At 45.4% G+C, this 22,199-nt stretch overlaps 2 protein-coding genes across 4 annotated transcripts; both read right to left on the minus strand.

The window, feature by feature from the left end:
* Positions 1 to 1,583: 1,583 nt before the first annotated feature.
* tpst1 (tyrosylprotein sulfotransferase 1) lies at positions 1,584 to 10,207 on the minus strand. Of its 3 annotated transcripts, XM_084466590.1 has the most exons (3): positions 10,013 to 10,207; positions 8,844 to 9,002; positions 1,584 to 2,710 (listed from the first exon to the last, which is right to left on the minus strand). In XM_084466590.1, the coding sequence occupies exon 3, from the start codon at positions 2,476 to 2,478 to the stop codon at positions 1,615 to 1,617; it is 864 nt and encodes a 287-aa protein (XP_084322716.1). In that variant the 5' UTR covers positions 2,479 to 2,710; positions 8,844 to 9,002; positions 10,013 to 10,207; the 3' UTR covers positions 1,584 to 1,614. The 3 variants fall into 3 exon arrangements, with proteins under 3 accessions (XP_084322716.1, XP_084322717.1, XP_084322715.1); XM_084466591.1 differs by lacking the exon at positions 8,844 to 9,002; XM_084466589.1 differs by lacking the exon at positions 10,013 to 10,207 and having other exon boundaries at positions 8,844 to 9,425.
* Positions 10,208 to 19,074: 8,867 nt separating this feature from the next.
* LOC311341627 (zona pellucida sperm-binding protein 3-like) lies at positions 19,075 to 20,233 on the minus strand (the record flags this gene model as incomplete). Its single annotated transcript, XM_084466438.1, has 2 exons — positions 19,075 to 19,218; positions 19,763 to 20,233. 2 exons carry the CDS (start codon positions 20,231 to 20,233, stop codon positions 19,075 to 19,077), a joined length of 615 nt encoding a protein of 204 aa, XP_084322564.1.
* Between the last annotated feature and the right edge of the window lie 1,966 nt (positions 20,234 to 22,199).

A 22,199-nucleotide genomic window follows, 5' to 3' on the forward strand; every position in this document is an offset into this window, starting at 1 on the left:
AAAGAGACCCTGCCCGTTTTGATTTCACTTGAATGTTTTAGATGCAAGGATGGCATTATGTTATTACCCTCTGCAATACTACAATATAGGCTGATATCTTATATTGCTGTGGATAGCTATGGCAAACACACACATACACACATTACAATGCGTCTGCAAAATATCCTGATGTCTCACTAGAAATAGCACGTTTGACCGGTTTAGACTGGGGGAAAACAGTGGCTTGAGCTGGTCGTTAACCCTGCTCTGATTAATAAGCTTCAGTTATGTGTTTTCGGTTTCATAACGTTGTAGTCAGTATTTCACTATTAAGAAATGAATAAGCTTGGGACTTCCTTAAGACTTGGACCAACTCGCTATCATCCAATGACAAATAAGATCTACGACAAGAGATTTGAACTGTCCCTTTGAGAGATAAGATCGTCCAAAAATGTTGCCCTTTTGTAAAAAAAAAAAAAAAAAAAACCTCAACTGTTCTCATACGGAGACAATAAGAGAAGCTGATCCAGAGGTCTCCGTGGGGATCTTCCAGGGGCCTCCAGCGCTACGTGGCAGGAGAGAAGGAATGGGGGGGGGGGGGGGCTGGGGTTCCCCAAAACGCTAACACAAACCAAAGCTGACATGGATATGGATATGAGGGGGCGAAGTGATTCAGGAATGCGCCCTACAACGAGGTGCGCTCTCGACAAATCAGGCGATGTTTACGCTCCAGTAACCGGCTGGGACTCGGCGTGCTGCTGACGAGGACGCCTCGTTCACCGTCGACTTATTCAAGATGACGGCGCCGGACTCCCGGGGACTTTGTGCAAATGGAATATTAGTTCCAACCACACACATGAAATGTAACTTTTTGGGAAGCCGTACTGAGAAAGGAATGTGGACAAGGAATGTGGTCCGGTCCGACCAGGTCGCCAGTCAAACACGCGGTGACGCACAAGTGGCAGGGGAAGTTCTGAGGGCTAATGGGAATAACACAACTGTGGGCCGTGACGTTGATAAAGCACATTGACCCGCACACTTACCCTGCATGTCAACACATGCACACAAGTTCTAGCTTCTAGCTCCCAGGGCAGCTCATTCACAGTCGTCTGCTAATGAAATGATGCAACACAGGACAAGACAAATGATACAAATCTGCTAAATAGTAACAATAAAAGGAAATATGGCCTAAATCACCTCCCGTATTTGCTGTTGTAATCGCTTCAACGTAATGCTCAAATCATGTAAACTATGATGCTGTGGCTCCATCATGGCAGATGTGACTTAGAAAATAAATAAATGGAAAGTGAGTAAGTGGTAGACTGCCATGTGCCATCATCTGGGATTAAGCACGCAGTATTGCAAAGAAAGAAAATACACAAGTGAAAAAAGGGCAAGACGACCTCACTTCAGTTCAGCTCGGGGCTTAAAGCCGAACGACACTGTGCACCTTCCATTTCTTGCGCTTTGTTGCTCCCATGTTGATATTTAATAACAGGAAGCGCATTTCCTTTGTGAAATCCTTCCTGGAACTCTAGCCCTAGATATCAGCTTTAAGCCATCTACAGTCAAGAAAAGAACAAAACGGCCCTGCTGCTGCTGCTGAAAGACAAAACCGGACGTCAAAGTTTATACTCACTTGGAAAGCGACACCCCTCCGACTTTGCCGATGAGCTCCTCGTGGTGGAGCACGGCGTCGTTCCAGGGAATGTCGAGGAATTTCAGCAGCGTCCTCATCCACTTCTCGGGGTGCAGGACCAGCTGTTCGTAATGCACCGGCAGACACTTGTCCGACGCGTCCAGGCACTGGGTGTACATGGTCTCTATGGCGCGGTTCCACTTGGTCAGGCAGTCGCGGTAGCTGCCCAGGTCGAAGCCCGCGATGGTCACCTTCCGCGAGATCATGGAGTGGACCGAGGCCCGGCCGTCGCGGATCATCAGCACGAACCTCGCCCGCGGGAAGATCTTGGCCAGGTAGGAGAGCGACTTCAGGGCGAACGGGTCCTTGTTGCAGAGGAAGTTGGCCGGCTCGCCGTGCTTGACGATGATCTCCAGCAGGAAGGCCTGCATGGCGGCGTCCAGCACCTCGTCCGTGACGCCCGCCTCGTCCAGCCGCATCTTCTCCCGGCCCGAGCGGCTCCACATCTGCTTCATGGCCAGGATGCGGGGGATGACGCGCGTCTCCTCGCCGCAGCGCACCTCCGGGTGCGCGTCCAGCATGGCGCGCATGAGCGTGGTGCCGCTGCGGGGGACGCCGCCGATGAACACCAGCGGCATGTCCTTGTTGTAGACGAACGGCACGCTCAGGTTCTGGCCCGTGCGCAGGGTGGTGCGCATGCTGCCGCCCAGCGCCGACAGCGGGAGCACGCCGCCCGGCTGCCCGCGCTCCTCGAAGCGGTGGTGGTGGCACTCCATGGCGTGGCGGCCCAGGTAGAAGACCGTGACGGAGCTGATGACCAGGCAGGCCACCAGCATGTTCTGCTTCAGCTTCCCCAGCATATTTTTTTTTTTTTTCGTTCAAGTCCACAGGCGGGCTGCGCGAAGGGGGCGCACTGGACGACCCGGCTTCGCGAGAGGGCGGACGCGGACGGGGACGGGGGCGGGAAGGGGACGGAACGAGGCAGACGAGTGTTGCTGGTTCCCACCCGGTGTCAAGGTCTGCTTCTGTGGACCAGGTGTGGACCAAGATCCCTGGTGCACAACAGTCGTTGAGTCCCTAACTCCATGAGGCCTGAGGGACGACAGAACGAGAAAAAGATTTTTTTTTTAAAAACTGGGTGAAGCTTCAATGAACGCAAATATATCTCACGCACGCACACACACACACACACACACACACACACACACACACACACACACACACACACACACACACACACACACACACACACACACACACACACACACACACACACACACACACACACACACACACACACACAATGAATGGATTTGTTGTGGTGTTTTTGAAGAGGCTTAGAAGGTAGCATCTAAGCCTCCAAAATAAAAACATAAAGTCCCACGCCTCATGTGCTGCACCCTGATGCACAGAAGGGATTGTGTGGCTTCCACGACAGGTAAATCATGGCAAGCGTGAGCTCCTGATTTTAAACCCTTTGGGTGATGCATCTGGCCTGGGCAATAAAACAATAGATTATTGTATTGTGATAGACTTTTGATCAATATCAATATAAAACATGTTCAATATACATATCGATAAGAGACTGGACCACCGAATCTAGCAGCTGGGTTTGTTACACAAACACTGTTCCATTCTTATTTACGATATTTGAGTCGTATCGACATGATATATATATTTTACAAATATATTTATATTTATCAATGATATTTATCAATGATATTTATGACTGTTTTGATATTTATCACTGTTTTGATATTTATCAAAACAGTGGATGGTCACATTAAGTGTTAAACAGAAGTGATTAAAACCAGCATGGTAATTCCTAGTCTTTTTAGCTCATTAAAAATTATCAATAGTTATCGATATCCATCAATATGATCGAGTTATATCGTGATACGTCTTTCAGCCTCATCGCCCAGGCCTAATGCATCACGCTACAGATCCTACATTTATGTTCCAGCGCTGACAGAAACAACTGAGCAGTCTCCAGTCTCTAATTTGTCCGTCAGCGGGTCAATGCACTCCCCGAGCCGGTGAGCTGCATACTTTAACATAGCACTCTAAACCCCACTGTAAGCACACACAAACCACATTGTCTTGGCGTTGCATGCAGAGAATCAGAGCAGCACTGTTCTCAGGACCAGATAGCTGGTGGTTAAGCACGTAAAAAACCCCAACCAGTGGTCCTGTGCAATAGAGGTTACTTTGCAGCAACTACAATGCATCACTGTGGGGATAATTAACACACACACACACACACACATCTTTCAAAACCATCTGTTACTTTGTATTGCATACAACAAAGACTGTACAGTGAGTGTACAGATGTGTATTTGATCCGACTATATAAGTAGAACTTCCTGTTTACTTTCCATGAAGTCATGCTCCTATGTGATGATTGCAAAACACAGAAGTTCGACACTGCCGTACTTCACAAGTGAGACATAAATAAATAAACTGAAATAAACTACAGCCTTTGACGAACCGACGTGAAGTGGCAGTCAAACAAAAAGCAGCACGGTTGATTCCGGGATTGACAGTCTAAATGAAGCTTCAACATTTCCAGGACGGACCGTCTAAATTGAGCATCAACGGCTCCAGGGCGGATAGTCTACGAGGGGCATCAGCAGCTGCAGTTCTATTCATTTGTCCTTGCAGCGTCTGTGTTTCTTAGCGACCTCGCACGTCATCGTCAGCGCGAGTCTGTTAACTGAAACCTCTTCGTTTTAAGAGGGCAGATCTCCAACCGTTCTCACCATGACGACAAGTCTTAATACAATGACTGTAGTACGCATGCCTTAAGGTGGTGACCCCATTATGCATATTTTTCTCAGATCATGCACTGCTCCCTGCTGGACCTCGGCCAAAATGTTCCATTTTTTTTTTTCTACTCCGTCCGTAATATCAATCTGTCTCTCTCTCGCCGTCGCTCTGTGTAATTTCAGCTGGCCGGTGTAGAAGCTACGGATCCATATTTCATGCGTGTTTGGTCAACACGGTGACCACCAACGCGCTGCAGTGTAATTCAAAAGGCTCGAAGACGACATGGAGGACATCTGTCCCCGGCTCTGGATGATGGAGCGGTCCAAGTCGCCGCAGCCTTCTTGCTAACTGCTTCCCCCTTCGGCGGCCCGGACACGAACTGGCCCCCGCACCAGCCAGCCAGCCAGCCAGCCAGCGGGCCCCGTTTGAACAGAGGAGCCAAGCGGTCGTCCTTCCATCTGAGCTAACTCCCCCTCTAGCGGCGGGCGAGTCAGACCCCCCCCCCCCCCTCCCCTCCGCCAAAAGGATGTTTTCACAAGGTGACAGTAGGACGCGAGGACACATTTATCACCGTGTGGGAACGCCTCTGAGGACAAGCTCGTCTGCATCGTAACGGGACCGGCAGGGCTGATCAGCACCCAGATCAGCATTACAGTGATCCTGTGAGTCCTGTGAGTACAGCAAGATCAGGCCCTGAAATAACTCCCTGGCGCGTTGTGTTCAAGACAGTTTTTTTTTGATAGACAAAAGTGCATCGCATGCATCCTAGAAGTTAGTTAGTTGGAAAGTTTGTGCTCTTATTGCGCGGGCCGGCAATCTGTTAATCTCTTGACATTTTCCACTGCTTCACTTCAAAAATGATTGACTGCCAATGAGAAAAGTATGCAGACAGAAGCAAGGCAGGACCAAGCCATCTTTGATAGTTAAGAGCCAACAGAGATTACCATCCCATTGGTCGGTACAAAACTATGACGTCATCATCACGTGCGCCTCAAAATCCAGGGTTTTCTCCATCTGGCCTTGGACTGGAATGAACAGTATAGAAAAGCAAATAATGGCTGGTGACGCCGTTAAAGCTTGCGATACGGAGAAACCAGCCAGAGTATGCTGGATTTTGAAAGTGTCCAACGTCGAAGAATTCCCCCCCTTCCTCCAAAGCAACTCCCAGAACCCATGCCTAGCTCGCTAGCTTTAGCAATAGGACTGTGTGGCCTTGTGGAAGACTCTGGTCAGTGGGTGGACAGACTGGAAGGCCATATGAAAATTCATTCTGGGTGAATAAAATGATCAGAAGGGCCTATTACAGGCCTGTGACAGCCAGATACCAGATTTTTTTCCCCCCCATTTCTCAGAGCATTTGATTTATTGATTGCCATCTGAATTTCAACAAATATGACGAAGAATGCACCTAAAAATAACCTTACCCTAGCTTTAGGAAAGGTGGCGGTGCATGTTGTGATAGCTGGATTAACGTAGTGGTTTTCAGATGCGGTGAGCATTCGGCCGAGGCTCATATTACACCTTTCCACTGGGGGCTAAAATAAAAGAACGTGTTTGGGTTTAAATTAATTGAGGCTCTTCTCTCCCATCTGTGATACTGTATCCGCCTTCTTCTCCAGCGCCTCAAATGATATTTTTTTTCCATTGATCCGTTAGAGGAGAAGAGGTGTGTGTGTGTGTGTGTGTGTGTGTGTGTGTGTGTGTGTGTGTGTGTGTGTGTGTGTGTGTGTGTGTGTGTGTGTGTGTGTGTGTGTGTGTGTGTGTGTGAAACTCGACCACCTCGACCTCACTTCATCACAGGGAGAAGGGATGAGGCTTTGCAAGTCGCCAGTGAATATGATGTGAACGGTCAGCGTGTTAGAGAGGGGGGAGAGACGGAGAACTGGGAGGAAAACAGGGAACAGGGAACTTCTCCTGTCACTACGCGCATGAAGAGAAAGCCTCCTCAGTGTATTTATCAAATGTAGTACAGCGCCTGGTTGAATACTACTCGATTCTGAATAGCAGAATATGAATAACAGTCAATGTTGCTATGACAACATTGTTTTTTGAAAGCAATACAATCATTTTTAAATTGATAATAGTTTTGCTGTCGTTATATTTTGTGTCAAATTATTGATTTCTTTAGTAAGTAGCCGTGTAATAGGCAGAATAATGTACATTGATTGATTGATTGATTGCAAATCAAACCCAGAGAGGGAGATGCAGGTCCACGACTCATCGCTGACATTATCTCCATATACTGACATATATCTCCAAATACAACACATATTACAAGATAACAACACTGTAACAACAGTTGTTACAAGTCAACAACACAACACCACCCGATCTCCCTACTAGTCGTCGGGCAAACGTTTGAGTCCAAAACCAAGCGCACTGCGCCTCGTTAACAGGTCGCTCGCTTCATACATTCAGGCGAACGACCCTCCGCTAAGCCTTCATTAGGGACCAATGGAGAGCGATGGCGGGGCGCATTCCACAGCTGACCCACAACAGCTGGACCAACCGGGAACCGCACGGAGCACAGGAGTACTTAGCTCGGACACAGTCATTAGCCAACCAGACAAAGCACAGTAGAGTCAAAGGGCCACGAACCAAGTCCTCAACCTAATTACAATAGAAAAGATACTACTTCCCCCAGTGGGACCATACATAACAAAAGGTTAGGCGATAGCCGTTTGTTTCGGATGAAGTTGATGCTGCCATCTCCTTTTATACAACAAGGCAACACCCTGCTTCACCAAGTTCATTATTGTGTGTTCACTTACAATATTGGAGCTGCCCCTGAGGTTGGTTTGAGGGTTTGGTTGCGATACATTGTTCAAGATAACATTGAGGAAACCAGTGTGTGTGTGTGTGTGTGTGTGTGTGTGTGTGTGTGTGTGTGTGTGTGTGTGTGTGTGTGTGTGTGTGTGTGTGTGTGTGTGTGTGTGTGTGTGTGTGTGTGTGTGTGTGTGTGTGTCTCACATGCAAGAATAGCAGCCATGACAAATAGTTCATCTAAAGTGCACAGCCCAATCAATTTTATTTGTAGTTATTATAACTGAGCGAGTGTAGTGGGGTGTCCCCGCGTACCAGCTATAGGTACAGCATGAGCATGATGAGATTAGAAGGGCATAAACCAGGCTGGTATTCGACATGAATAATAAAAGAGTAAACCATTTGCCATTTAACTTTGTCGTTGTTGTCAATAGTTGTCGGAAAGCCGAACGTTGCACGGTCGGCTGGGCTGGCCAAGCTCCGAGACTGCACAAAACAACGGATTCTCACAATACTCACAATGCGATGGCGTGTTACATTTCCTCAAACCAGGAAATTAGGGCAATCGTTCCAGAGTCTAAACACTTGGGCTCCTGCAGCTGTGGAGCCAGGACACTCTAGAGCCAAGCCGGCCAAGTGAAAAAAAAAGTAAATAATCTGTATAAACGAGACGTCTGTCTTTAAACTAACCACCTGCACAGAGCAGATGTGCATGTCTCTGGGCATCGAACCACCAACACACACGCTCATCAACAGCTGCAGTGGCGTCCAATGACTGCAATATAGACGGTTACTGTGATGGTACTGTTATGTTAGTGATCGGACTGTGATTTAGGAGATGAATCCAGCGAAGACATGCTGCTATTTGCCAACTACAAAAAAAACAACATTATTTCTCTTAAAAACGATCCGTATCTTGAAATGAGTGTGTGAATCCAAGGTATTCGACTACTTGGTAACCAAGACCCAGCCCGCGATGAGGGAAACGAAGGGAACTAAAGCGTCAGGCTGACGTTAATCGTGACCATTATCCCCAGTTATGTATGCCACGCATTATTAGGAAACTATACACGCCAGCGATCAGTTCCTCGCTACACGGTGACGAGAAGAGACTCGTCTCGACCTATAGACGGGCTATTCATTAAGACACGGGAAAGGTGGACCACAGAATACAACACGTCCTCTGTGAGTTGACATGTATCCTAGCAAGTATTACCAGTGAACGACATTATTCGTCCACAGGACACGACTAGACCAGCAAATCACCGAGATATGGACACAGATCTCAACAGTACCCACAACACACGTACGTGTATTATCACCAATCCCTATCAGACGTGGGGAACATTGGGGGGGGGGGGGGGGGGGGGGCGACGACTGAATGGATACGTTCAACCAGACCCTCCGACTGGGTGTAACGTTGTAACGTTACACTGTCGGCAGTTTGTGTGTGGAACGTTACGCGTTACATCGTCCGCAGTTTGTGTTGAACGTTACGCGTTACGTTGTCCGCAGTTTGTGTGGGAACGTTACGAGTTACATTATCGCAGTGTGTGTGTGTGTGTGTGTGTGTGTGTGTGTGTGTGTGTGTGTGTGTGTGTGTGTGTCTGAAACGTTACATTGTCGCAGTCCTCCGTGTGGCTCGAGGGGAAGGGGAAGAGAGGGGAAGAGAGGGGACGCGCCGTCTGAAACCCACCTCATACGCACGAGCCGTCGTGGATTCGCGGGTTCAACGTGAACCTCCTCGCCCGAGAGTCCCACGCCTCGGTCGGTACATCCCGGTCCGTCGTCGTCGGCGGTCGGACGCGTTGCGCGGTCCGTCGCGTCAGCGCGTTTCTTATAAGAGGCTTGATGACTATTGGGATAGTTAATGAAAAAAAGCAGTAGTCCGCTAATGTCCTGCTGTTCTTGAGAGGCGATGTTAATATTGGACCATAATTCAAAGACGTATCTGTGCCAGGGCCGCGGATTGGTCCAGAATCGCAGTGGGCGGGGTTATAGCGTATTTAAAGCAACAGCGTGTTGTGGTTGTAAATGATTAGGGTTGGCCTGCCGTGTTTTATTAAATGTCCTAATAGTAGGCGTATGTATGTGAGCTAATGTGTTAAAGGCATAACAAGCAGTTCATTGGTATTTTAAAGGAAAACCTGTACACAAATACAGTATATTGCAATACACTTATCGACTTGTATTCACACTGCATCATATTCATACTAAATCATGCAATTATTCATATTAGCCTACGAAATCACAACCGTTTCTGACTTTCAATAAAGGCTGCATCTCATGTTTCACAAATGTACACATCTATAGGAATTCAAACACTGTCTACCAATAAATTAGTAAAATACATTTTTCCAAAGCTCTCCAAAAATCATATCCTCAATATGCAGTTATAGCCTACTGTGCTCAACCTCAAGTACGCTAATCAAGTCTTTATACATGATTTAGAAAGCTATTCTAAATAAGAATATTTTAAAACATAAAATAGTCACAGGACTGACTTGGATAATAACGCTCAATAAAAACAGAATGAAAATCTTCTTATTATACATCTATTCTAGCAAAGAATAGATGTTCAACATCCACACAAATTCCCCATACAGTGTAATATAATAGCGCATTATGGTCACACAAGCATAATCAATATATTTGGCATGTTAATCCATGTTATTGTCATTTCTAAAACAGATAATCAAATATCACTGAAGGCAAGTTATGTCACAAGAGCTCAAGTGAATGAGGGGTAACTCTAACCTTCAGTCTAACCCTACGAAAACCTAAACCTAGGAATGTATTCACTTAGCCTCCATGGGTCAGACCATGACCGGCAGATCTAAGGATGGATTTTAAAAAAGTACTTACACGATAACAAAAACGGAGAAAGAGGTGAGAGGCGAGATTTAAAGGACACACTGTCCAAGTGCAGGTCGCATTGTTGTTGACAGCGGATGCTTTTAAATAGAAATTAATCTATTGGTGTCCATCAGAGTTCCAAGCATTATACCAAAGTCCACCAGAATGGATCTGACCAGTGGCCACTGAGACAGTACAAACCAAATATTTACAGAGTCCAGATAAGACAAATGACCACTCACTACTCACGACTATTGCTCACTATACTCATTACAAAAATACATCACACTTCCCCAAAATGGGTCATTTAGCCTTGCAGAAGAGGGGGACTGAAATAAAATCACTTCCTCAGGAAATCAGTGTGAAGGTCACCTTATGAACTGAGAGTCGCTGGAGAGGAGTGGGGAACGACAAAGGTTACACAATCAACCACAACCTGCGCCGCTTGCTTGGGGGTGGTAGGTGGGGGGTGGGGGACATAGAAAGACTCGAAGCCCCAATACGTTGCTTGAATAGGTCTGGTCTCAATGGAAATAATCATTATAAAACTGCACGACTGACGTCCTTGACATGCCTCTGTCTAAGTCAACATGGTTGTTCTCTGACTCTAATCGTCGTGTCTGTTTTTGTCTCTCTGTGCCTGTGTTGTTGAAGCAGAGATCTGTCTTTACTTACTGTTATTGCACTGACTGATAATCAAAATGCATGACATATTCAACTCTTCTCATCAAAGAAACGAAATCTCGTTGGAAGCCGTTTCAACACGGTCATTGGGTTCACCAAATTGAGATCCCGTTGAGCTATTGTTGCAAAAGCACATTCGCTACATAGTCTTTTGAATATGTCATCTTTCTCTTCCATTATCGAAGAGTCTGTAAAGTAAAGTAGCGTCTGAGCAATGAGCAGAATTTGAATTTTTCCATCTGGAAGAGATTGGGATTCCATTACATGCGTGATTTCATTTTTTATTTTCAGTTAGTGAGCTTGCACAAAACCACCAGCTGTTTCCAGGGCAGTGTGGCGTTATACATTTTTTCTTAAAAGAGTGCTCTCTGTTTCAGTGGCTAAACTCACATTTGAATATTCAAATTTATCCAGCACATTTTTGAGAACTGTAACCATCCATTATCTTAAATCTGCTACATGAGGCTAGAGGCTATGCGGATGAATATGCATAAGAATCATGCCAAAGGCGTCTGTGTGTTTGTGGGTTTATTTGGTGATTGAGATTAACATGTTTAGAGTAGACAACAAGAACAGTTGAGAAACACATTCGAACAGTAAACAAACTGATGCCAAATTTAAATGGATTAAATATGATAACATTATATAATAAAAAACTGATAACTAAGAATAGTTACTTGTATGGACTTAGGATATTTTGTTACTGCATCTTTTAAACGTATGGCTGCACCACTCTCACTGTCATTAATATACAGGTGTACTGATTATTCTGTTTTTCTTGTATCTTTTAAGCCAAAAATAAATTGTATTACCCCTCGATAGTTAAGTTACTAAGTGACTAGGTGAATATGCCACACTACGACACGGTGAATCATCAGAATCAGGAACAGGTAGTCAAAAGAGTTGTGGTCAGGTTGCAACAGAGGATCCTGCTTCTGCAGACTCACTCTTAACTTCCTCTTCTGTTAAGAGCCGTTATTCACCGTCTGAACCCACAGCAGATAACAATTGCCCCCGTATGGAATACATTAAGTAAAGGTGGTGCAGGCATCGCCGCTGTCTGAAAACAATGCTGCACATTAATCTTGGAAGGGTTAGAATAAGGCACGTTGAAGTCCACACATCCACAATGTTCACAAATCATCCACAAACCGTAAAACAGAGACACCATCTATAGATGGAGATGAACTGATAAGTCATGCTGCAGCCCCCCCATGCAGGCCCCTCGGGGGCCTAACAAGCTGCTACACTCGCATGCTTTCTCTCCTTTGGTTCCCAATTAGTGACAGACCAACCGGGCTGATTATTCCACGGCTCACGCAAGTGCTGCCAGTTAAAGAAGCCAAAAGCACAAGAGATCCCGGCTCTCGGCTCATGGACGCCTAGTGATTGCTTTGAAGCCCTGCGGGGTAGAACACAGTAAATACAAAGGTAAATGCAAAACGGAAACCGAGCTGCTAGGCTAAATGTGTTTTATATATATACGAGTGAGGATTCATTTTGGAAACCCTCGTTTAACCTTTATTAGTTGAAGGTTTTAGAGAAATAGGACAGGACAAGTCATGTGACCAATGGCATTACTTTCACATCATACATTCCTCTGTAATGTCCCGACAATGCGAGTGTGTGTGTGTGTGTGTGTGTGTGTGCGTGTGCGTGCGTGTGTGTGTGTGTGTGTGCGTGTGTGTGTGTGTGTGTGTGCGTGTGTGTGCGTGTGTGTGTGTGTGTGTGTGTGTGAGAGGAGAGAATTTGTTTTTTTAAATAACACCCGACAATTAAAGAGGTTGCATTTTATAGCTGTACGCATTTTATTTGAAAAAAGGCCTATTCCTATGCAACGAATAGCATGTGAGGATATGCGCTGAACTGGTATCCAGCTTGAATGTTGGGAGTTAATACTGCGTCGGCTGATCAGGTCATTTGGCCATGACCTTTGCAGTTGAAACAACAACGTCTACATATGTTCACATGCATTCCCACAATTCCCATGCAGCTTTCTCAAACGACGTGAGCGTTTAGTGGTGTCTGCAACCATCCATTGGTGGGAAGCAGCAGTGACGATGACTACCTTTTTGTTTTTGCAAGGCACTTATTATACTCTCTCCTTTCAACAGACCTTTCAATTCACTCTCTGCTGCTGCTGCGCACGTCACAGTATTAATCATCATAACAGCACTGGCTGCCTGCAGCACGTAAACAAAGTCACTCGCTGTTCAGAAGCATACGTGTCACGTTGTGGGTAGAATGAGGATGTGTGTGGTACCTACTTCCATCGGAGTGTGTTTCTTATATATATATATATATATAATATGTTTGCATTTACATTTACATTTGCATTTAGGGCATTTAGCAGATGCTTTTATCCAAAGCGACTTACAATAAGTACATTTGTCATAAGAAGTGAAACAATATATCGCCGTCGGTACAGTAAAGTAAAAGTACAGTAAAGACGTTCATAGAACCAAGTTTGCTTTACAGGGGTAGCTATGTCTTTCATGGGTGTGTGTCTTGTATGGGTGTCTGCAGGCCTGTAGATCGGAGCACTGCCCTTAACGAACATCACAATAATTCTGGTCTGTAGCTCAAGCTCTGAAATATTCCACATTTGGCACATTTAGAATTGCAAAAACCGTTAAAAATAATATCGTGTAACTAAAATGTTGACTGACTCTCGGTTGCATGAGACCCCGTGTGCTTTTCTCCATCCATATTTCCTCGATGTCTGCCTCTCTGCCTCTCTGCCTCTCTGCCTCTTCTCAGCTTTTATATTGGGCTTTTCACATTTCCTTTGGTCTGCCGGTGATACTATGTGTTACTGTAGAGACACATTAAACATTTGAGGATTAACGCATTGTTAAATGGATAAAATTTGGCTATACTAGTGTTCACTTTCAATAACGGTTTACATTGAGGGGAAATCTGACTGGAAACTAAATCCAAGTTTAATGGAAGCACTTTGGGACATTTCACCATTTCCTGTCCACTACACTCATACTGTTTGCATCAGTTTAAACCTTTTAATCTTCCTTTTTGAGGTACAACGACGAGGTATACAGGACTTCACATACTCCTTTGCTTAAAAATCGATGTAAAGTCGAAAAAATGTACCTGTCACACCTGTTCTGCTTGTGTAGTCAGTTGAGCTTGTTGTGAATACGCGGTTTACAGTCAGTTTACAGCCATAGCTGCAATGGATGATGCCTGAGTTTAAATGTATTGACGAAAGTCAATGCTGCCATTATGCCCCATTAAAATAGCACTCTTTTCCCATTCTAGGAGTCTACTTCATGGACTATGCAATAAGAGGGCAGTAAAGCGTGCCTGCATTAAAATGTCCATGTTGATCTAGACACACAACACTCTTTTCACCTAACGGCAAATGAACGTGTAGGGTACATTTACAAGGACCTGGGGATAGGTTCAAAAGCAAAGCCTCTCGAATGCGGACCTGTTGTATTAACCGTTTAATTGCCCGTGACACTTTATTGTATTTTCTTCCCACTTTGCTAATGCCCCGGAGGGAACCTCGGCTCTGGAGGTGCCTCGCTGGTGAAACTTGAGCCCAATCAAGACAATAGATTCCTCCGATGAGGAGCCCCTGATTGTGCTGCATCATGTTGCGCCTCCGGTCCCCCTCTCCGGAGAGAGGCCGGCCAGACAAACTGGTCCGACCGGACGGGGGCCAGTGCTAATCACGTCTCGGGAGCCGACGCGTTAGAAGCTTTAGGCTGAGAAAAGGGAAAACCACCGGGGCAATATTATCTTGGAAGTGGTTTTCTTGGTGTTATCTTTTGAAAGGCAGACTGTTTTCCCAGTGTGTGTGTGTGTACACACACACACACACACACACACACACACACACACTTCCATCACTGTACACACACACACACACACACACACACACACACACACACACACACACACACGCACTCCCAAATGACATTTGTTTTCTACCCAGGGCTGTTTGCTTGTCAGGGTGGAACCATCAGAGACATGTGGGCAACGGGGGACTAATTAAGTTAACTCAACTGACTGACCGCCTGACTGGCTGGCTGACATCCCTGCTGCTGCTACTCTGGACCCCAGCGTGATGGGAGATGCACAGCTCAATTATTCCCCCCGCTATCATCGATGACAAGTCCCGCACAGACTTCAGTCAAGCGCGCTGACTCGTCCGCTCCGTGTGCTTTCACATCACTTGAACACATCCTACATGACCAGAGTTTTAAGGGAGGTTGAGAACGTTTTTTGTGCACTGTGTGCACTGACCCGGGAATGAATCAGGAAAGCCTTAACAAAGAAGTACAAATTCATTATTCAAAGCCTCGCCTTGTTGCCTCGCAAGGGGCGGTAGACGGTGCTGGTGAACAGGAACGGGCATGTCGGACTGTTACGCAACGCCGCTGCTCAAATACCAAACCGGTTGTTTTACCGACGAGTCTGACTCACAATAAGTCAAACACGGAATAACAATCAACAACATCATGAATGGAATGCATTACGACATAATATAACGATATATAGGATAACGTCTTTCCAATGGACACCAGCACTTTGAAAAAAAACAAAAACAAACGGTAAAATCACTACCAGTAAATAGGAGAAGAAGATGCCTTGCTATATATATATATATATATATATATATATATATATATATATATATATATCAGACACTGTTATCAGACACTGATCCAGCCTAATGCTATAGAGACTCAGAGCACTGAAGAAAGCTAGCATGAGCTTCTCAGCACAGGGCCTCGCCTGACTGTCTCGTGGGTGAGTGGGTTTTGTTTGGGACAAAGAATGAAGCCTGGCTCTGAGCAACAGATGATACCCCTGCACTGTTTCCGCCGCAAAATAAATGTAACAAAAAACATCTTGTGAACTTCAAACCAGATGTTTGTGAGTGAAGTCTGAACTTATACAAAAAATGAGAAATCATTGTTTTCCAACACCGTTATAACTGAACGTTTTGACCATAAGGTCTTATGAAGCCTATGAAATTGGGGTGACTTAAATGTACAATTGGCTCACTCTGTCCATGTCAGAAAGCCACAAAAGAACAAAATTATCATCTTTAAACACCATTTCCTCAATCATTACCTAGTCTGTAATTACAGGCACAGCCTGTGATCTCAACCTGCTCTGATAAGTAGACCACAGGCTTAGTACTTAATGGGGACCTTAATCCAAGCTGTGAATAATAACACGGCATATGCCGTAGAAGCCTCAGATGATGCTCCGTTGAAAAAAGCTAAGCTCCCCGTGGAAATAATTATTACGGGAATATGTGGAAATGTTTGACCATCGAGTGTGCTCTCGCCAGATCAATGCTTTTATGAATACAGATGCCAAGGGAAACGGCCCGTCTGTCCACAGGAGCATGTGATGGTTTACAGCTTTGACAGATGGTGAACTTCTCAGCCAATCAATATCCCTGTTTTGAAATGAGGCCAAATCAGGGCTTGATGAGGCTAGGGGTTTGTGTAAGAAACACTCAATGACGTTGTGGTGCACGTAAACACACATGTGTGTGTGTATGCTTGTGTGTGTGTGTGTGTGTCTGTGTGTGTGTGTGTGTGTGTGTGTGTGTGTGTGTGGGTGTGTGTGTGTGTGTGTGTGTCTACATGCTCGACAAGCACAGGCACGCACAATTGTACATTATATTTCAGGAAACTGTAAAAGACTGGAATACAGCTAGCCATTGTGTAATATGGGTTTGCACGTTGTCTGGTAATGGGAATAATAACGTAGCTTTGATATCATGTGATAAGGGCCTTATTTGGCAGTTTGGTACAGCACATGTCATCGTAATCTCATCGCAAAACACTTTTCATGCTATTGTACTCTTCGTTCTCGTCGTGCCAAGCTCATTTCTTCTGTAACAAAAGTACACTGCATCATCATAATGGCTCCCAATTACCCCTCATCCATTATATTAGTCATCTCTTGAACAAACAATATTTCCGCAGAGCTTTTTGATGATGAGAGTCATTATACAAATAGCGCCATGTGTCTCTGGGTGATTTAAGGCCATCTACAATCAATACAACACGATGTGGCACTTTCGCATCACGGAAAGGCCCCGGTGACCCGTCGCCGTCCATATGAGTTATTCGTGTGACGCAAGACACTTGTTGGTTTTAGATAGCAGTGCTGCGACTAGAAACAAGGTAAACAGAGCCATTAGACAAGGTTCGCGTTTAGACGTATGGCGGTATGGACCACGCTGGAAATAAGTATTGTAGGCCTACTTCTTTTGCATGTCATCCTTTGGATTGCTGTTTATGTTGTCTTGATCCAGAATTAAATCAAATCGAATCAAATCAATCATAGTGGTAGTGATAGGCCTAAAAATACAATCACAGTTATTTGTTGGCTGTTAATTTAAAGGGAGTATAGACCTAGGTAAGATTTAAGAGCTATTATTTCATGGTAATATAGAAACGCCTTTGCAATTTGTAAGCTAGTGAGTGAAATGTGATAATAGCTCTTCTGGTAGCTCAACTACGTCTACCCCGGTAGAAGACTTTAGATTTGGATTTGGGATCCCTCCCGGCTCATTGCTGACGCATCGTGATCTCCTGCATGAACGACAGACTAGGTTGATGGTCGATACGGCCCCAAACGACCCATTTGACCATTCGCTGGTCTTCCGCCCCCTATTGACTGGCAGACGAAACAGCATTGCCATTTTGTCATTTCTTTGGCCAGTGGATAGGGGGCGCTGGACCGTTGAACGGTCATATTGGTCGTTTTGGGGGATAGTGACAACCTATTCTGTCGTTTTTGTTTGGAGAACAGGCTGTCTGACCAGTCAAAAGGGCATTGACTGAGGGCACACTGACTGGCGTATAGGATAATTGTCAGAAGATAGTTAAGCAGACCTGGATTACACGCTCTGGCCTCCCAGTGTCCTTGACGACAGCTCCTGGTGGGCTCTGGGAGGTGTCGGGGCATATGGGAGAAAATAGAACCTGAGGTGAGAAGTGAATCTTCTCGCCCCACACATCGTCGTCCGCCTCCTCCCAGCACGAAGAACCTTCCAGACCGCGGAGGCGCTTCAGTTGTGAAATGATTCAAAGAGCGACCAGAAGGGGGCGGGGACGCGATCATCAGGGTGAGATGAACAGCATTGAACAATCCGGATAAAGAAGGAACAATAGCTTGACTCATTAACAGCCAACCTCATAAAAAAAAAATATATATATATGTACTCACTTTTATTATGCCCGTATGGAAATTACTTTGTCGCAGCACAACACAGGCCAGATGAAACAATAACCGTAGCCTACAACATAGGCCTACAACAGAAACCTAGCACACAGTACAAAAGTAAATAAACATTCAATACAATTTATTCTAGAGGGCTAGAGAGTTAAAAGTTCAATGTGTATATATCTGGTGTATGATACGATAAAAAAAAAAAAAAAAAAAGGTACAGTGGCGCTATGTTCAAGTTGTAGTCATGTGCAAGAAGCAGGGGGCTAGACCAAGGAGGACACGGTGACAGGTCTGACGGCAGTAGGACCTCCGGTGTTGCTGTGGGGATCCGCGGCAGAATGAGTCCCCAGCTGGACGTGTTGCTCTGCCTGACCGGCTGCTGAGAGGCGTGGTCCGTGATGGCCAGCAGAGTCCTCTTAACCATTCTTCGAGAGGACAGACCCTGCTTTCCTATGCATGCCTGCTGGAGTTCAAAGACTATTGATGCTACTGTAATTAGGGCGACACAGAGGGTTTGTCGAACACAGTAAAAGTCTGTTGTTGGTAGAGCAAATCTGCATTGAGACTTGTTTTTCAGATCTAACCCAATTGCCAAATGAAATGCCAAATGCCCAACTCAAGCTACAATGTTAACATTTGCCAGTATGCCTTGTACATGACTGATCAGTCACAATTCAATAAATGCGCATTAAAAATGCACTGGCAGCTTGATTTACTGGCAACATGCATTTGCATATTTGGGAAGGAGACAAGACAACGTTGGATTTCATTAGTGATGGCTGAATGTTTTATAGATAATTGTTGGTTGGAATGACACACGCATATCACTTGGAGATTGCAGTCAGTAAACCTTTCAGAGGAATTGAGCTTGTGTCTTTCAGTGCTCACTTTAAGAACTCCGTTGTGGAAAAGTGACTCCATTTACTGTAAACGCAACGGGCCCTGCATTGATTGACTTTGGGGGGGGTGAAAAAAAAGGGCTAGATAGACCTACATTTACAGATCCATGGTAAACTAATTAGACGTATATCCAGCATTCAACCTAAAATTATTAATGACGCAATATAAGAATAGATACATTTTATTTTGAATACATACATTTAAGAGAATCAGATTAGAAAAAAAAATTGTTTTTAAAAGAACACAAAACTGGCTAAAACGGGCTAATTGAAGCCAGCTAATTGAAGTCGTGGGTAGTGACACTCTACTCCGATCACAGCGGCCACGGTCCTCGTGATAGTGACGTCTCTCCTGTACTTGGGCTTGTAGAGCAGCTTGAAGGCATAGATAAATGTGTCGCTTGTCATCTAGAAGGGAATAGATTAAAGTTAAATATCAGTTAAATCCCCTCGTACATTGAGAAAGATTAAAGATCCCATAATATCCTTTTAGGGTTAATAAACTAGAAAAGGGTTACATGCCTGCATGTTAGAAATAGGCTACCCCTTATTCTTACCATGCTCATTTCTACAAAACCATTTCAGAGACTTTCAAAAACGTTCTGTTTTGTATCATGTTGCTTTACGGCCCCCCTCAGGGTAGCCAACTCAAATTCACACCCCCGATAAGTTGCAAACATTGCGGGAAGCCGGGAGCCGCGACTTCTTCACGTCGAACCCCCCCACCACTGACGTCACACCATTACGAAAGTAAAGTTTGAGCGCAAACGACCTGTTTTACGCAGTTAATGAGGGCCGTTCTCCGTGGGCACGAATACTCCCCCAGGCTCGGGACTTAAAATGTTCTAGCATAGCAGACGTAAACGTCACATAACAGTCAAAGGGAAAAGCCGAAAAGGCCTGATATCATATCACCCCCCCTTTAACACTTTGAATGAGAGCATAGGCCTACTATGAGTGTGCTGTTGCACCCGTGCAGCAATGCGTGAAAGACGAGCACTCCAGAAGAGTCATCGGCCACGGTGGCTGCACAACCACCCAGCGTCAGCTCCTCGGGCTGCACCAGGCGTCCGGTCCCTCTGAGGTCCTGGCTGACCTCCACGTCCACTGAGTCCTCGCCACAGCGCACGGCTAAATTATCCGTCGCCGTCGCCGTCTTCGGAGATCGCAGCTGAAACATCGGCGGGTTCAATGGCGCTACGGGTGCCGCCGGTTCCTTGGGATACGTCCATGTTGACAGCGGGCCGACTGCTAGTGGCGGACGGGAGCCAGCGTGTCGGTGGGGCGGCCCCCTGGAGCCGGGTCTCTCAGGGTCGGCTCCCGTGCGGGCTTCTTCCACTCTTTTTTTAAGGGATTTGGCATCACTGAGTCCAGTGCATGCGAAGGCCGCCAACGAAACGATAAGAAGCTGTCTGGACAGCATTGTTGCAGACTTCTGGAATACAACTAGTAGGCCTACTACACAACAAGCATCCACACACACGTGCTGGTGCAGCGATGTTCAGCGCGAATAAGTAGACGCGCCGTTTAGCGTGACGATCAACACCTGCGTGTGTTGTGTTGCGCTTAATCGTCGGTTACCAAACACACGGCATATGCACGGAGTAGGAAATAAATCAATTAAAAAAATGGAGATGGATGGATAACTCAATGGAGAACTCCAACTCGTCCTTCAGCCTGTCGCTTCTCCTCCCAGACGTAGGACCAACTGATAGAACAAATAACCATGTTGTTGCTTTCTATCATTCGAAAAACATGGAAAAAATAGTAGATTTAGGCCCAAGGAACATGTCCCATCCGTTATCTACGTGTTTACGCTGTATTGGCCTCTGTGTGGTTTTCTCTCCTCGTTTACACAATCCCCACGTTGCTAATGTTTTTTATGTGTGGCTGGGCCAGTTTTTGTGGCTGGAGTAGTTTGTGTAGTTGGCGTAGTGTGTGTGTGGGAGGACCAGCCAGACCGCTGCTCTCCCATCTCTTTGGCGTTCAGAGAAGGGAGGCAGTTACTATAGCAACAGCACCTAAATGCATGAAAGGAACCTGTCAGTTGACTAGAAACGCTCATCACCACACTGGATATTTACAAAAAGATGTCTGCCCAATAATGCAGTTTAAACGCCGTATCAATGAAATCAAATGGATGCAGTGCAGCACCACATTCTTTAAAGATTTTTAAAGCTTTTTGATTGCTTACCAGTTATCAATATTGATTTAGAATGGTCCAACATGGCCTTTGCCTGTCAAAGGGGCAGGGTGTAGAGGTGTAATATCCTGACTTATTTATTATTTATGCCAGGCCTATTATATCTCAGAGCTACACAGCACACACACACACACACACACACACACACACACACACACACACACACACACACACACACACAGAGAGAGACACACTCTAAAATATTTGCAGACGAAATGATTATTATTCATGAAAATGTAAAACCAGGTTGGAAACGCCCTAAGACACGAAGAAAGCTGTAGCGTCGACACGGCCGCCGGGCCAGGCGCACAGTCCCGCACCAGACTGGATCGTTCTTCTAGCCCTCAGAGAAGATTAGCAAAAATGTGTTCAAGGACTGACTGCCAGCGTTGTGCAATAAAGTGAAGGAAGCAACTTCTCTTGGCAGAGGCTGTGTTATGCCGAGAGGAAAGGCCAGATGTGCCGATGTTCTTTAAGAACAAAGTTCTTGAGTCGGTGTCCGTGTTCCAAGTTCAGATGGGTTTTATTCAGTCTGCATGTTCTTGACTTTGAAATGAAAGGAAACGTCTTTGCATATACAACTCACCTCGCAACACAAGACACACACACACACACACACACACACACACGTGCGCGCACACACACACACACACACACACACACACACACACACACACACACACACACACACACACACGTGCGCACACGCACACACACACACACGTGCGCACACGCACACACACACACACACACACACACACACACCCACACACCACCTTCCCCTAACCTTTTTCATTACCTCTTTCATTCTTAACCACATGTGAACAAGGAACTGTTGAACTCGGCTGTGAACTCATGAAAACCTTATTGTACTGATTCAGTGTGCTCCGTTTTGTCTGTGTAGAGTTGCAGCTATCAAGTCGCTGCCAGCGCCAGAGAGAAGAGAAACAATTCAAATAAGGACATGGGAAAAGTATGTTATGTCTATGACCATACTGGAGGAGTGAATACTTTCAATACATTCAATAGTATATGTCTTGCATTTAATTACTTATCATAGTATCATACACTTTGTTTTAATTAATGAAAAAAACATAGTAAAAATGTCCCTTAAACTATATTGGAAGCCTGTTTATATAAATGTAAATGCTATGAAAATACAAAACACATTTAAAATGTTCTGAAT

The sequence above is a fragment of the Micromesistius poutassou genome, assembly GCF_964030765.1.
Source record: "Micromesistius poutassou genome assembly, chromosome: 4".
NCBI lineage: Eukaryota > Metazoa > Chordata > Actinopteri > Gadiformes > Gadidae > Micromesistius > Micromesistius poutassou.